General features: G+C 42.8%; 1 protein-coding gene across 2 annotated transcripts in view; it reads left to right on the top strand.

The window, feature by feature from the left end:
- The window catches only part of MYH9 (myosin heavy chain 9), a 152,180-nt gene that overhangs the window by 100,832 nt on the left and 34,749 nt on the right, over positions 1-16,599 (top strand). For both annotated transcript variants that reach the window (XM_075833510.1, XM_075833511.1), the window contains exons 19-22: positions 4,518-4,678; positions 9,781-9,889; positions 13,851-13,982; positions 14,368-14,574. In XM_075833510.1, coding sequence (XP_075689625.1) covers positions 4,518-4,678; positions 9,781-9,889; positions 13,851-13,982; positions 14,368-14,574 — 609 coding nt within the window. The remainder of the gene's footprint in view (positions 1-4,517; positions 4,679-9,780; positions 9,890-13,850; positions 13,983-14,367; positions 14,575-16,599) is intronic.

Raw genomic sequence — 16,599 nt, 5'->3', positions numbered from 1 at the left:
AACAGGGAGCGGTGTCTAAAATCATGCGGCTCCAGTATCGGCCACAGATTTTTCAAACCCAGTACCCGAGCGAGATGATTCTCCGCATTAGTCTCTAGGGGGGGGGAGACCCATGAAATCAAGTATCTGAGCTGCCCCGCCAAATAATATAGAAAAACATCCGGTAACGCAGCCCCAGCCTCGTCTTTAGGTCTTTGTAAAATCGACAGCTTGAGCTTAGATCTCCCCCCCCCCCCACACAAACGGCGCGAACATTGAATTTATTAGTTTAAAGAGCTTTTTAGGCACCAACACATCCATGTGCTCCAACACATACAAGAACTTTGGCATCACTATCATTTTTATTAAATTAACGCGCCCTGCTACTGATAAAGGCAGGCCCTTCCACACCTGTAGTTTGTCCCTTAGATACGTGACCAAGGGTGCTACATTTAACCCATACGATTTAGAGCTATCTCTAGCAATATTAATCCCTAGGTATTTGAACTCTGATCTTACCGGCAGTCCGCCAAACTGGGTACCCCATCCACAATTATCCTGTCTCAATGGCATCAGATACGATTTAGACCAGTTAATTAGTAGCCCTGAGTACCTTCCAAAATCGTTAATGAGGGAAATAGCCCTGGGGAGGGTTGCATTGGGGTTCGCCATGAACAACGCCATATCGTCCGCATATAATCCTATCCGGTCCTCTCTGTCTCCTATTCTAATTCCCATATATGCAGGATCCTTCCTGATGTTAATAGCCAATGGCTCAATGGCCAAAGCGAAGAGAAGTGGTGAAAGTGGGCACCCCTGCCTCGTGCCCCTATGGAGGCCAAAGGAAGGGGACAGGGCCCCATTCACCAACACCTGCGCTCGAGGAGCTTTATACAACAAGGAGACCCATTTAATAAATCTCTCCCCAAACCCAAATCTTCGCAACACTGCCAGCAGATAAGGCCATTCTACCGAGTCAAATGCTTTCGCCGCATCCAGAGATGCCACCGCCCAGTCCTGCTGCTCCTCCCATCCAATCTGCGTCACCACCTGTACCCGCCTAATATTTTCTGAGGTGGACTTGCCAGGTATAAAACCGCACTGGTCTGAATGGATGATCTCTTTTATCACTCTGCATAGTCTACTAGCTAACATCTTAGTCAAGATTTTGTAATCTACTGTCAGCAGCGAGATCGGTCTATATGAACTACATTCTTCCGGCTTTTTGTCTGGTTTTAGCAACACTATTATGGTGGCGTCACACATGGACTCCGGGAGAGCGGAGTTCCTATAGCTGTGTTCAAACAGGGCCAGCAATTGGGGGGCCAGCAGCTCTCCATATTGTAAATATACCTCCAGAGGAATACCATCCGGCCCTGAAGCCTTCCCCTTGGCCAACGAAGCCATTCCTTCCATAATCTCATCTAACGTAAATGGAGCCTCAAGCGATGCCATCCCCTCCGTTGTCAATGTGGGGAACCTCGTTCCATCCAAGTATCTCTCCATCTCCTCCATTCTATAATCAACTTTTGATGCATACAGCTGATCATAAAACTGTGTAAATTGCTCGAGAATCTCTCCCGGGGAGGTGTACATCTCATCTCCAGGCCCCGCAATGCCCATCACCGGGGGGGATCTAGAACTGTTCCGTACCATTTGTGCCAGGATTTTACCCGACTGATTGCCCAATTCAAAATGTGATTGTTTGCTAAAAAATAAGCTACGCGATGTTTTATCCCTCAGGATCTGTAAATATTGCCTACCCAGATTCAGCCAAGCATTTCGGTTAACCGGCGTGGGATCCTGAACAAATACCCCTTCCGCCTGTGAACATTGATATGCCATATTCTCCTCCTGCATGGCGGCTGCCCGTTTTACATAGGATATGGAGGATCGGAGACACCCCCTTAAATAGGCCTTAAGAGTATCCCACACCAATGACCGATTCTCCATCTGAGCATGTGCTTCTATAAATATTGATAACTGATCCGGTATGCGATCATTCTGTTGGATGAGCTGAAGCCAAAACGGGTGTATCTTACCCATTCCCCTTCTGCCCACCTGCGGCCTTTTTAATGTCAATAAGATCGGACTATGATCCGAGATCCCCCTCGGTAAATGATCCACTGTTTCTATCTCCAGGAAAACCGCATGTGATCCAAATATATAGTCGATTCTGGACAATGCATTGTACTGCAGGGTGTGACATGTAAATTCTCTAACCCCTTCATGTGTCGCCCTCCATAGGTCTATCCATCCCATTTCTTTTGCCAACATGCTCAACTGAGTGGGTCTACACGGGCCTCTACTCCCATTCCCCTGCAGTCTATCCATATCTGGGTCCATAACCAAGTTGAGGTCCCCCATCATGATCACTCGAACCCCCGGGTAAGCTGCTACAAATCGGACTGCCTCCTGAATTACTGCCAATGAGGCTGGTGGAGGATTATACACCCCCAGAATCACATATGGGCATTCATCCATAACCGCATGTAGAAAAATGTACCGCCCCTCCGGGTCTACATTGGATTGCAGCAATTTCCATCGAAGCTCTGCATGTACTAAGATGGCCACCCCCCTGGAGTGCGAAGTGTGCGAAGCATGACCCGCCCATTGTACCCAGGGCTTATTCAACTGCGCCACAGTGTCCGGTGTCATGTGTGTTTCCTGTAGACACGTTATATGTGGACGTTGTCCCCGAACATCAGCAAATATCATATGCCTCTTTTCAGCAGACCCCATTCCCCGGACATTCCAGGACATTAACCGTAATCCTGCCATTTCATGTTGTTAACACTCATTGAAGCCCCATTGTCCTTGATTCTATCAACCAACCCCTGAGTAACAATTATCCCATTCCCGTATGCATTCCCCTCCATGTCTCGTATGTGTGCAATATCAAAGCCTTGTTCTGTAGCTATGTGAGTTGACTCAATATCCTCCATAACATTTCCATAAACAAACATTGCTCAACAGGAGCTAACCTTTGTAGCCTATACTCTAGGGGGTAGTTTCTACGGCTAGCGTGTTTCTGCCGCAAATACACTATCTGTATGAGTGTAGCGCCCCCCCGAGCCAGCATCCCCAGGTACTTATAGACACATTCTTAATACCTGACGTATAATATCAGTCCCCCATATCTTCCAATTAGAACATATACGGATGTTACTATGGGGCTTGAACTGCCAACCTTATAACATGGGCCTCATGCCCCCCATAACAATTTGCAGATAATATAGTACATCGTCACATCATTATCTTAGAAGGATACTTTCAGCTGGAACGTCTGTACTATAAGCAATATGGGGTATCCATGAGTTCCATATGTCAGACATAACTTCCATCCTGCACAGCCACAGCACTCATCTTCGGGGAGATTGCCTATGCTTTCTCGTAATCCATTCTTCCGCCTCATTTGGATTCGTAAAAAATATGGCTCTGTCTCCATCCACAACCCGCAATCTAGCCGGATATGCCATCGAATAAGGAATCTGCAAGTCTCGTAGTCGGCGCTTGATAGGGACATAGGATGCCCTCTGTCTCTGCAAATCAGGAGAAAAATCCGGATATATGGACACAGAAGCATTTCCAAATCGAATCCCTCCGGCCTTCCGCGCTTCCATCAGCACCGTATCCCGATCTTTACAGTTCAGCATCCGAGCAAGCAGAGGTCTTGGGGGAGCACCCGGAGGTGGTAATCGTGCCGGGACCCTGTGCGCCCTTTCTACCGCATACGCCAGCGAGAATGGTGCATCCGGAAAGATTTCCTTCAGCCATTTTTCCACAAACTCTCCCGATCTCTGCCCCTCTGCCCTCTCCGGCAGCCCCACAATGCGGAGATTATTACGGCGCGATCTATTTTCCAGATCGTCGGCTTTCTGGCGCCACAAATCCACTTTACGGTGCAGATCCTGTATAGCCGCCGGCATATTAGCAGTGAGATCTTCCAAGGCCGAAATCCTGCCCTCTGTCTCCGTCACTCTTTCCCGCACATTTTGCAGGTCCTGCCTCAATAGGCCCACGTCCACTCTCACCTCATCTATCTTCGCCGTGAGTGTCGTACGTGTCTCAAGGATGGCTGTCAGGAGCTTATCCGATGCCTCCTGCAACGTGAGTCCCGCATCCCGTTCAGAGGGAGCTGATGTGGATGTCCCTGCCATTGCCGCGGCCTGCCCAGCAGAACACTCGCCGGCGCCATCTTGGATTACCACGCGGGCATAGGATTTCAGTTTTTCCGCCGCATTCATCGCTTTAGGTGGGCTCATCTTTTTTTTGGAAGATGTCCTTCCCTTCCGACGTAGCTGGTAAGGAATTTTGGCAACTTTCACGGATTACAGTACCGTCAGGAGGATATAATGCAGGATGCCAGCCCGGAGCTATCGCCACACACGTCCTCTCACATCAGTAGCTGGCCACGCCCCCCCTTGGCTACCTTCTTAAATATCAAATAGCTGATTGATTTTAAAAAAAAAATATATATATTTTTTTGTAAACATCTGTGCTTTTAAAAAAATAAACAAATTTTGATGTTTTTATAGATCAAAGCCCTGGAGCTAGATTCCAACCTCTATCGTATTGGACAAAGCAAAGTGTTTTTCAGAGCTGGTGTCCTTGCTCATTTAGAAGAAGAACGTGACCTTAAAATTACAGATGTGATTATTGGTTTCCAAGCATGGTGCAGAGGCTACATTGCAAGAAAGTAAGGAAAATATGTAACCTGTATTATCTATCCTCCTTTTTAATATCCGGTTCTCATTGGGTTTATGCCACAAGATTTTGTTTAGAGGCTTTAGGATTAAGTGGTATCGAGACTTAATTATTTTAATTTTTGTTTTTTTTATAGAAGGTAACTAAGTGGGGACATTGTGCACAGTTTTTATATGGGAGCTCTAAACATAGAAATAGTAAACAGGAGATAAACTTGCTCACACTTTCAAGAACATGCAGAAGATCCTGCACACTGTCTTGTAGAAATACTGCAGAGGACACAATTTTATAAATTTTCTGCTGATCTATCAGTTTTTGACAGATATTTTAACATCTTTGTGTGAACCTAAATTGCTTAATATTTACTACTATGGGCAGTTGTAATTGTAGCTTACAGAACTGCTGTAAAACCACCTACAGAGGAGGATCGGTAATCTATTCTAAGACTTCTGGTTTATGACTGATTGTAACCGCTGTATACAAGGGCTGACCAGACTTGATGACGTTTTGTATTCCATTTGACGAACGATACATACGAAGACTAATTTGTATTTTGCCATATGTGGATTATATGTATGTGCAAGAATGAGGGTAACCCCTACTCATTTCCTTACAAATAAAAGATGCCTTTGAGCCCCCCCCCCCCCAGGGTAGAGACTGTTTTGAACACAGATGCTGTGTCATTGTCTCTCTCTCCAGCCGGCCTCTACCAGTGAGTATTAATCTGGATCTCCAAGACAAATGCAGATAATGTCTGATGTTAAGGGACAAACTAAATTATGCAGCGACCGTACACATGTGCCCACCTTGTTTTGTTTTCATAGAACCACGCTGACCGCGCACACACTTGTTGTCAGGAGCGGGGCAATGGCTGTATTACACAGCCGCAGCACTGCCCTAATGGCGAAGATCAGAGAAACTTCTGATCTCTGTTGTTATCACCTTGAATGCCACAATAAAAGCCGATAAATGCCGCAGACCCCCTCTGACTAAATTCATGTGTTAGCATGTTAAAGATAACCTTTCACATCCCCATACATGTGCAGCATGTAATGGGGAGGGCTGCACAAACTCTGGGGCACTTTACTTTTTTTTTTTCTTCTATCTCCCTCCGTTATTCAGAGATCGGTGCCGTTCTATTTGGCGCCCGATATTTAAATAACCCCCTGAACAGTCACAGGGGCGTTTACTGTCAAGGGGGCGTGTTACTATGGCTGTGACACTGTCCGATCAGATATGGACAGTGTTACATCAAAAGCGAGAGAGTGCGCGCACGCTCTCTCTTCAGCTTTTGAAGATCAGTCTTCTGCCGAACCGGCAAGGGGGCATGTCTCTGCTACGGACAGTGTAAGCGCTCCCCAGCTCTCTTAACACTGTCCGTAGCAGTGACACACCCCCTTGCCAGTTAGGCAGAAGACTGATCTTTAAAGATGAAGAGTGCGCGAGAGAGCGTGCGTGCGCATACACTTTTTCTGTAACACTGTCCATATCTGATTGGACAGTGTCACATCCATAGTAACACGCCCCATATCTTTCAATGCGTCATGCAACTCTACTAGGTACACAATTTTGGGCGCTGAAATTGCCATTTCTTTAATTTGGGGGGGGGGGGGCGGCTACAGCACAATGTACGGTATTCCCCTTTCCACTAGTAGACTGACATTAGATAGACCGTACCCTTCCCAGAGACACTGGCTAATTCCGTCTTTAGCCTAATGTCTGTAGGAGGCAGGCATGACCTTTGGATACGGTGTACTGTTTTTGTGTGTTTAGCTCCAAGGGGTTGTCAGACTGTCACAGCCTAGTCAACCCCCTGCAGGCGCTAGGAAACGAGGCAGTTCTATGCACAATTTTTGTCACTTCTGGTCACCTAACACCTTTCTGCTTCCGCAGTTGCTGATTACCCCTGAAGTATGAAGCGTCATGTTGAAAAAAAAGTCAAAGATGAATCATTTCAGAGCTTTTTGTGCTAATATTGACTGACTGATACTTGGAGCTGTTCATAATGCCCTCCAACTTGACTAAAGCCCCAGCTGCAGAAAAACAGCCCCAAAGCATAATGCTGTCTCCACCATGCTTCACTGTGGGCATGATGTTCTTTTGGTGATGTGCATTGTTGGCTTTGGAATAATGGCCAAAAAGTTCAAACTTGGTCTCATCCGACCATAACCAGTTTTCCCACGTGCTTTTGGCATACTTGATGGTAGGTCTTTGCAAAACCTAGACGGGCTTGGATGTTTTTTCTTGGAGAAAAGGCTTTGGTCTTTCCACCCTACACTACAGCCCAGACATATGAAGAATACCGGAGATTGTTGTCACGTGCACTACACAACCAGTACCTGCCAGAAATTCCTGCAGCTCCTTTAGTATTTCTGTAGGCTTCTTGGTAGCCTCCTTGACCAATTGTCGTCTAGTCTTGTCATCAAGTTGAGGGACGTGCCACTTCTTGATGATGGTCTTCACTGTGTTCCATGGTATATCTAATGCCTTGGAAATTCTTTGGTACCCTTTTCCTGACTGATGCTTTTCAACGCTCAGATCCCCTTGATGTGTTGTAAGCTCTTTACAGACCATGGCTTTTGCTGTCACGTGCAACAAAGAAAATCTCAGGAAAATCCTAATGGAACAGCTGAGCTTTATATGGGGTTACTCAGAATTACTTTACATAATGGCAGCTGTGTACGGACTATTTAACATGAGTTTGTGATTGGCTAATTCTGAACGCAACCACATCCCCAATTTTATAAGTTGGTGTTCACACATTCAACCACGTTATTGTAGTTTTTGATTTTGATTTTTTCCCCCTCTAAATAATTTCAATTGGTTTTTCAATGGAATTGTACAGATTATGGGTGACAAAGGTGGAAAGGGTTCTGAAATGATTCATCTTGTACTGATTTTTTGACATGGCAAAAACCTGGCACTTTATGGGGTGTGTAGACTTTTTATATCCACTGTATATAGAGGATAGATAGAGATCTATCTATCCTATCTTTCTCTTACTTACAATGCATTTGCAAAGTTTCACTTCCACATTTATGTTGAGGCCTTGGGGAAAAATTGACATTTATTTTAGCAAATCCTTCTGCACTCCATACCCCATGATGACCACGTAAACAGAATTTTAGAAATCTTTGCTAATTTAGTGAAAAAGAAAAACTAAAATATTGCATTGACATAGGTGTTCAGACCTAGTACTTAGTTGAAGCACTCTTTGCCACAAGGTTTGCACACCTGGTTTTGGGGAATTTTTTTTGCCATTCTATTCTGCAGATACGCTCAAGCTCTGTCAGGTTGGATGGGGACAGTCGGTGTACAGCCATTCTCAGGTCTCTAGAGAGGCTCTGGCTGGACCACTCGGACATTTACTGTGTTGTCCCCAAGTCATGCCTGTATGGTCTTTGCTGTGTGCTTAGGGCCCTTGTCTTGTTGGTAGGTGAACCTTTGGCCCAGTCTGAGGACCAGAGTACTCAGGTTTTTATTAAGACTATCTGAGTACTCTGGTCAGGGTTGAGGTAAAAATGAATTTCAGAAGGTGGGACAGGGAGACTGCTCCAAACACCCCCACAGCATGATGCGGTCACCACTACGCTACACTGTAGGATTGGTATTGGGAAGATGAGCAGTGCCTGGCTTCCTCCAGACATGACTCTTTGAACTTTTTGGCCCCAATTCTATCTTTACTTGCAAAAAAGGACTCTCAAAACTTGAGAAACAAGATTGTGGTCTAATGAAACGGAGTCTACTTTCAGGCCACTGCCATAAAGCCCAGATTGGTGCAGTAATGGTTGACCTTCTGGAAGTTTCTCCTATCTGCACAGAGGATCTTTTGGAGCTCAGCCCGAGTGACCATTGGTTTCTTGGTTGCCTCTTACTAAGGCCCTTCTCAGATTTACTTAGGCCCCATGCACACGACCGTGCCCGCAATCACGGCCCGCGATTGCAGGCACGGCCGGCCGCTGACTGACAGCCGCATTTTCGGGCCGTGCTCCCATACAAAGTATGGGAGCACGGCCCGCAAAATGCGAAAGAACGGACATGTTCCATAATTCCCGGAACATTTCCACGGCACTGACACCCTTCCGTAGTGCTACGGAAAGGTGTCAGTGTTCAATGAAAGTGAATGGCTCCGTTTTTTTCTGTCGTGTGCATGGGGCCTTAGTTTGTGGCTGACCGCTCTAGGAAGAGTCCTGGTTGTTCTAAACGTCCTACGTTTTAGAATTATGGAGGCCACTGTGCTCTTGAACTTTCAGTTCAGCAGAATTTGAAACGTGTTTTTTTGTTTTTTGTTTTTTTTTTTACCTTCTCCAAATTTGTGCCTCCGTAAAATCTTGTCTCTGGGCTCTACAGGCAGTGCTTTCCTAATAGCTTGGTTTTTGTTTTGATATGCATTGTCAGCTGTGAGACCTTCTATAGACAGAGGTGTGCCTTTCCAAATTGTGTCCAATGAAATGAATTTACCACAGACTCGTGTAGAAACGTTTCAAAGATGTAAAGAAATGGAAGGCCCCCAGAGCTAAATTTAGAGTATCCTAGTAAAGGGTCTGAATACTTATGTCAGTGCAAAATTAAAGTTTTGTTTTTTATTTTAAAAAAAAAATTCTAAAATACTGTTTACATTGAGTGCAGAATGATGTGTTAAAAAAAAAAAAAAAAAACAAGTTCTCAACATGACAGTGCACCTGGTAACTGCAGGAGCTTCTTGATGTTAGCAGACCTAGATCAGCTCTGCAGTGCATCTCAGGAGGCTTCATTTCCCCTGTAACTGACCAAACAAAGGCTTTTTTAAAAAAAAGCCACAGCTTCTAGCCCTGCCCCGACAAGCTTAAACTATATCCCCCTGTATAAGTTAGTGACACTTTTTTTTTTTTTTCCATTTTGTTTGTTTTTGCTATTAAACAAAAATATAAATTGTCATGTACTAAAAATTTGGACTGCTTAGTCATTAATGGGGGGCTGTTCTTGAAGTGGTTAAGGGAGGATACATTTTTCTGTACATTTTGTATGTTTAGTGTTCCTTTTTTTAAAATACATTCTTATGATATATGGAGTAGGTTTAACCAAATATTCTAAATGAACCTTCCTTATTTTCAGGGCATTTGCCAAACGTCAGCAACAGCTTACTGCAATGAAAGTGATTCAAAGGAATTGTGCAGCTTACCTAAAACTGAGAAATTGGCAGTGGTGGCGGTTGTTTACCAAGGTGAGTGTTGGGTTTTTGATGTACAGTTTTATCTTTCGATAAACCATCAAATTGTGAATCATTCTAAATAGTATTCATTGAAGATTTCCTACCATTGTTTTGCTGTAGAGTCTGTGTAGCTCCTATACATGGCTGGCTGTGAAGAGAAGAGCTCACACATGGACAGTATCAGTCTCTAGAAAGGGAAAACCCTACAGGGTTAAAGCTGTGCTAGTACATTTCAGCTAGTGAACACCGTAGCATCCTAGGTTCACATAAATCTCATCCAGTATGTTACTGGAAGAGATATACCCACAGGAATAGCGTTTAACTTGAAGCAGCTTGAAAATTGCATATTAGAGGCTCTGAAAATAACTGAATAAAAGGAAATTGCAGCCCAAACTTTATATTTTTATAGGTGGTTTCCTGGACTTAGAATGCCCCTTTATTTTATTTTTATTTTTTTTCAAAGATGCCCATAGCCTTTAAATGGACACTAACTTTACAAACCACTTATGCTGATATAATAGGATACTATACTAATATAGAAGAAATTATTAATTTAATTATTAAAATGTAGTTGCTATCCAAATTCTGTGTGAAATTACTGCCGCTAGGTGTCTCCCTTCCTGTAATCTTCTGTCCTCCCCCTGTGGTCAAGCAATATCTGTCCCTGGTCAAGCAGAATTGATGGCCTGCAGGCTTGCTATAAAAAAAAAAATGCAGAATAAAAGTCACATGGCCAGAAATAGTGTTATTCGTCATGTATACACGTTTGACATCTTATTCGGAAAAGTTAGGTACGCTATAAGTATAGGGTTTTTTCTTTTTGATGGCAGAGAACACCTGTCGGTGTATTGATCTATTTGCAAATCTCATATGTACTTAGAGAACAGAGCATCCCACAGTTGGTTAGACTATTGTTCACATCCACGTCAGGAGTCTTCATGCGTCAAAACGAAAAAAAAACTGAGCAACCCTACGGCCTCCATTGTAAGTCAATGGGGTCCTTAGGGCACTGCAAGTGTGCGACTGATCTGGCACTGCGTCATGGTTTCCACTATAAACTTAGAAAAGCAACGGAAACCTGACGTAAGAACTATGGCTAAGGTTCAGTAAAGCATAGTATACTGCAGTATTCTATCTAGTTAACAAAAGAAGAAAAACTTGGCGGAACCATTTTTATGGATGTTTGAGAAGTGGATCCTAACCCCTTCCCAACATTTATCGGAAGTATGTAATGGAAAGCTAGCGCCTCCCGCAATTTGTTGTATACTTCTGACAAATGGATGGCATGGGCTCAGAAGCGATTGTCCATGCCATCAGCCGTGGGTGTCTGCTGTATGTTACGACACCCTCTTGTAATGGCGGGGACCTAAAAAACAATTCCAGAATTGCTGGGTTTTTTTTGCCAGTTTTTTTTATCAATTATCATTCCAAACATTAAAATAGGGATCAGTCGCATGTATCCAAAAATGGTGCCTATAAAAACTATAGCTCGTCCCACAAAAAAACAGACCTCATACCACTACATCTATGAAAAAATAATTTAAGGCTCCCATTAGTCGGGAAAGAAAATATATGCAGTTATGCAGGCCCAAAAACATTTCTTCTGTATCAAGGCCCTAAAATGAGGGAACCTGGAATGAGAGGTCCTAAACATATCTAGTGGAAGCTAGGGTGCCCATAACTATACCAGTACAACGCTTTCCAGGAAAATTCCCCAAACTTCAAAGGTGCAGTGTGCGTGTGTACCAAAAGGGAAATAAGAAAGGACACCATTTATCATAGTATTGCTTCACAGCATAACAAACATCTATGTATTTTTTTTATTTTTTACCCCATTTTTTATTATACCTTCTTATGCCCTGATGTACTCCGCACAGCTTACATATGCCCCCACATTATTAACTAAAATACCACTATTACTCCAAACAAAACGAAGAAGCAAAATCTGCGCTCCCTCCCTTCTGAGCCCTACACTTTGTCCAAACAGCAGTTTACGTCCATATGTCATTGCCATACCCAGGAGAACACTTTTTAACAATTTTTAGCGTGTCTCCAGTAGCACAAGCTGGGCACAAATTTGCTGCTGAAATTTCATATCTAGGGAAAAATTACAATTTTTACTTTGTACCATCCGCAGCGCATTAATTTATGGATAAGACCTGTGGGTTAAAATGCTCACTACACCCCTTAATAAATGCCTTGAGGGGTGTAGTTTCCAAAATGGGGTCACTTCTCAGGGGTTTCTTTTTATTATTTCACATTAGAGCCCCTAATCGTGAACAATTCTGTGTAAATCGCCAAATTAGGCCTCCATTTCGCATGGTGCTCTTTCACTCCTGAGCCTTGTTGAATGTCAAGGCAAAATATTAAAGCCACATGTGGCCTTTCTTAAACCAGGAAACCCAGCATAATTAAAGCTCTTTTTTTTTTTTTTTTTTTCTCATAGTGGCACAAGCTTGGCACAACATATTTGACACACATAGCACATCTTTGGAAAAATTGCCATTTTTCAGTCTGCAACATAGTGTACACTAATTTCTGGACAACGCCAGTGGAAATAAAATGCTCACTATACCACTAGGTGAATACCTTGAGTGGTATAGTTTCCAAAATTAGTTGACTTCTAGGGGTTTCCACTGTCTTAGTCCCACAGGAGCTTCACAAATGTGACATGGTGCCCAGAAACAAATCCAACAAAATCTGCCATCCAATAGCCAAATGGTGCTCCTTCCATTCTGAGCCCTGCCAGGTGTCCAGACAGCAGTTTATGCCCACCTATGGGGTATTGCTCTACTCTGGAGATATTGCTTTACAAATGTTGGGTTCTTTTTTTTTTTTTTTTTTAAAAGAAAAACTTTGAGCCAAAGCTGCTACGTCTTATTGCAAAAAAAAATTTATTTTCACTGCCCAATCCTTATAAAATCTATGAAACACCTGTGGGGTCAAAATGATCCCTAGACTAATTCCTTGTGGTGTGTAGTTACCAAAATGGGGTCTCAAGTGGGGATTCCTTCGTTTTGGCACCACAAGACCTCTTCAAACCTGACGTGGTGCTTAAAATATAATCTAGTAAGGCCCCAAAATTCGCAAGGTGCTAATTTGTTTCTGAGGCCTGAGCCCAGTAGAATTACTAGTCACACGTGGAATATTTCTAAAAAAAAAAACCTGCAGAATCTGGGCAATAAATATTGATTTGTGGTCCTCTGTTAAAAAATTGATTAAAATGAAATGTCTGCAAAAAATGTGTACATTTCACCTCCACTTTGCTTTAATTCCTATGAAACACCTAAAGGGTTAAACTTTCTAAACGCTGTTTTGAATACTTTTGAGGGTGCAGTTTTTAAAATGGGGTGATTTATGGTGATTTATGGGGGGTTCTAATATATGGGGCCCTCAAAGTAATATCAGAACTGAACTGGTCACTAAAGAAATAAGTTTAGCAGATATTTTCTCACATTTTCAATAAAATTTCCAAAACCTCTGTCTTGAGTCGAATAAAAATAAAAGGATGTTCACAATACAATGCCAACATAAAGTAGACCTATGGGAAATTTTAATTAGTAACTATTGTGTGGTAGAGCGGTCTGTCTTACAAATACATTTAAATTTAGAAAAATGCTTATTTTTGCAAATTTTCTCTAAATTTGTTGATCACATACGTCTTTTATCTCTGACATGAAGTACAATGTCACGAGAAAACCCATTTTCATCACTTGGATAGGTGAAAGCATTCCAAAGTTATTACCACAAAGTGACAGATGTCAGATTTGAAAAATTGAAGCTCTGTAAGAAAGATCAAAAGTGGCCGCAGCTGGAAGGGGCTAACTGATTCATCAAACAAATCAACTGACATGGATGCTATAAAAAAAAAAACATGATACTGTTATAAAAACAGCATGTGATTCCCCTAAATCTAGGTGTATGGTATAAAAAATTTTTGTGTAATGTTGTTGTATAATGTTCGTGTTTCCAGGTTAAACCACTGTTGCAAGCGAACAGGTTTGATGAGGAATTGCTTGCAAAGGAAGTGGAACTTCAGAAAGTTAAAGATCTTCAAACGTTCTCTGAACAGAAAGTTTCAGAGATGGAACACATGAAAATACAGGTAATTTTTAAAGTTATCCTTTTATTTTTTTTAAATTATAGATATAAACTAGGGAAATAATTATCTAAGATAGTAGGTGCAAAAAATATATATTTTGTGTCCATGTTGCTACCATCAGATTATGCTATGACCTGTTCAAAAATCTTTGTAATTTGACTACATCTGCTCATGATTTTCACTTTTATTTAATCTGGCATTCTTTCATTATGGCCGTAATAACTAGTGTAAACTAGCCTTAGTATTAATGATGATCTAGACACCTTAATGATTTGATGTGCTTTAGATACTAAATGACACTTTACTCTTCTGATTTGTAGCTGCCATTGTAAACATGTCCTACTTTGGTGTTCGTTTAACTTTCATGATACATGTTTTCTGGCTCTAGCTTCAGCAAGAGAAAATGCAACTGCAGGAACAGCTGCAAGCCGAAACTGAGCTTTGTGCTGAAGCAGAAGAAATGAGAGCGCGTTTAGCAGTGAAAAAGCAGGAATTGGAGGAAATCTTGCATGACTTAGAATCCCGGGTAGAAGAGGAGGAGGAACGATGCCAAATTTTGCAGGGAGAAAAGAAAAAAATGCAGCACAACATTGTGGTAAGTTTAAGACATACGAAGCCGAATTCTTTTTTTTTTTTTTTTTTTTTTTTGACCTATGAGAGGACCTGGCAAAAATATATGCTGTGGTAAAGAGGCCAGCCAATAACTTGATTTGATTAGTCACTAATGATTAGGTCATTGTTTACAAGATAATAAATGACGGAATGCGATGTTATATTGCTTGAAAAGTTTTGAGACCACTGTACTCAGTGTAATCTGAGCTATGACTTGGGGAAACTGTTGAACCTTCTATTTTAAATCTTCATACAGGTTGGGTCATACTAATACTTTTGTTTTTAAGTATTGTAACTTTTTGTCTCTATTAAATAAGTGGCATTGGTGTGTAGTGTCTTGGACTGCCACTGTTCCAGAGAATGGTTGGTGCCCAGCACATGTTCCTGAGAATTGGTCATGCATGCGCATTGAGTCTCTCCTAAAGTGACGTGCTTTATGCAATGAATCAGCCGATTGTCTCTTACATGGACTTCCATGCTGTTGCTCTGTCTAGGACAGAGACCTTGGAACCTAGCAGTTGGACCAGATCACACTTTTATGGCTGATCTACTAGATGTGCCTTTTTAAAGAGGGATACCCCTCTTTTTTTTAAAAATATCAATATCTTACATAAGAGGACGTTAGCAGTAAGGCTATGTTCACACGAATGTGAAAAAAATGGCCATTATTAACTGATCGACTGTCAGTTTTTCATAGCCATTTTGCAGCAGTGTCTTCAAATTTTCATCCATTTTCAGTCAGTCTGTGCATTTTCAATGGCTGTCATCCGTTTGCCATCAGTTTCTCATGGCCATTAAGAAAATGGATGGATTTCATTTGTCAGAGTTTTTTATTTTTTGGCCCAAACGCCTGAAAACACCAGTGCCCACAGCATGCCACAGTGCCCACATGGATAGCATGCCACACACACCACTGTGGCAATTATGGACCGTGACGTTATGGGCTCCCTCTAGGAATGGAAACCCCGGCAACTCTCTGGCCAGGGATTCCGTGCCGAGAGGGAGTAACAGGGGTGGTGGTGCTTTCTACAGGGGGTGGTGCTATCTACGAGCAGAAGCCCCTGCTCTGAAACTTTCTGGCCAGGGATTCCGATCCAGGAGTGTACCCCCTAACGTTCCTGTCAATATATGGACCATGACATCAAGGGCTTTCCCAAGACTGAAGTCCCCAGCCAGAGACCTATATGGACTGACTTAAGGGCTTCCCCGGGCTCAGGGCTCAAAGTAGCGCTGTGACCAGGGAGTCCTCAGCCAGGATCGGTTTTTACCAGCTGTCACAAGGATTGTTTCCTGAAAAACGGTCGTTAAATAAACTAAGCCATTGTGTTCTATGGGAGCCGTGAAAACGGCCAAAAATAGGACACGCTCTATTCTTTGGCGGCCAGTATTCACGGGCCGTTAAAAAGGAAAAGTATAAAACAGCCTTGTGAATACACCCCTAGAACTTCATTGTTCTGCAAACGGCCATGGGACGGCCGTTAAAAAAAACTGCTGTCAGACAGCAGTTTTTACGGTTGTGTGAACGTAGCCGAAGGCTAGAAGTTCAAGGGTGTATCACTTGGGTGTGCAGTATACTGAATGAGTTTTCAGCTGTGCCCAAGGGGAAAACTGCTCCTCATCTTCAGACGTTTTTTAAGCAACTTGCGTTTTTCCAGTTGGTTTTGGAGTGTTTTTTCTATTGAGTCCATGAAAAACTGCTCCAAAAACCGCACTTTTTACGTTTTTTTTACACGGCTGTTTTGAAAAACGGCCACACAAAAAACGCCCCAATCGCGTATGCACCATTTTAGGTGTTAGAATCCGGGGAACGCCCCCTCAAACACGCCATTGCGCCTCCCCCAGCGGCGTGATCGGCTGGTAGCAACGGTTGCTATAGCGGCCTAACAAAGGCCCCTAGGTCTGCCGTCATTGTACTCCTTTTGAAGCAGGGCTTCAAAGGAGATTGTCAGAATCATGATATACTGCAATACATTAGTATTGCAGTATATCATGAAGGCGATCCAACGAT

The sequence above is a fragment of the Rhinoderma darwinii genome, chromosome 7, assembly GCF_050947455.1.
Source record: "Rhinoderma darwinii isolate aRhiDar2 chromosome 7, aRhiDar2.hap1, whole genome shotgun sequence".
Taxonomy (NCBI): Eukaryota; Metazoa; Chordata; class Amphibia; order Anura; family Rhinodermatidae; genus Rhinoderma; species Rhinoderma darwinii.
Note: the sequence above shows the minus strand (reverse complement) of the source record. Positions and strands in the feature narration are given on the sequence as shown.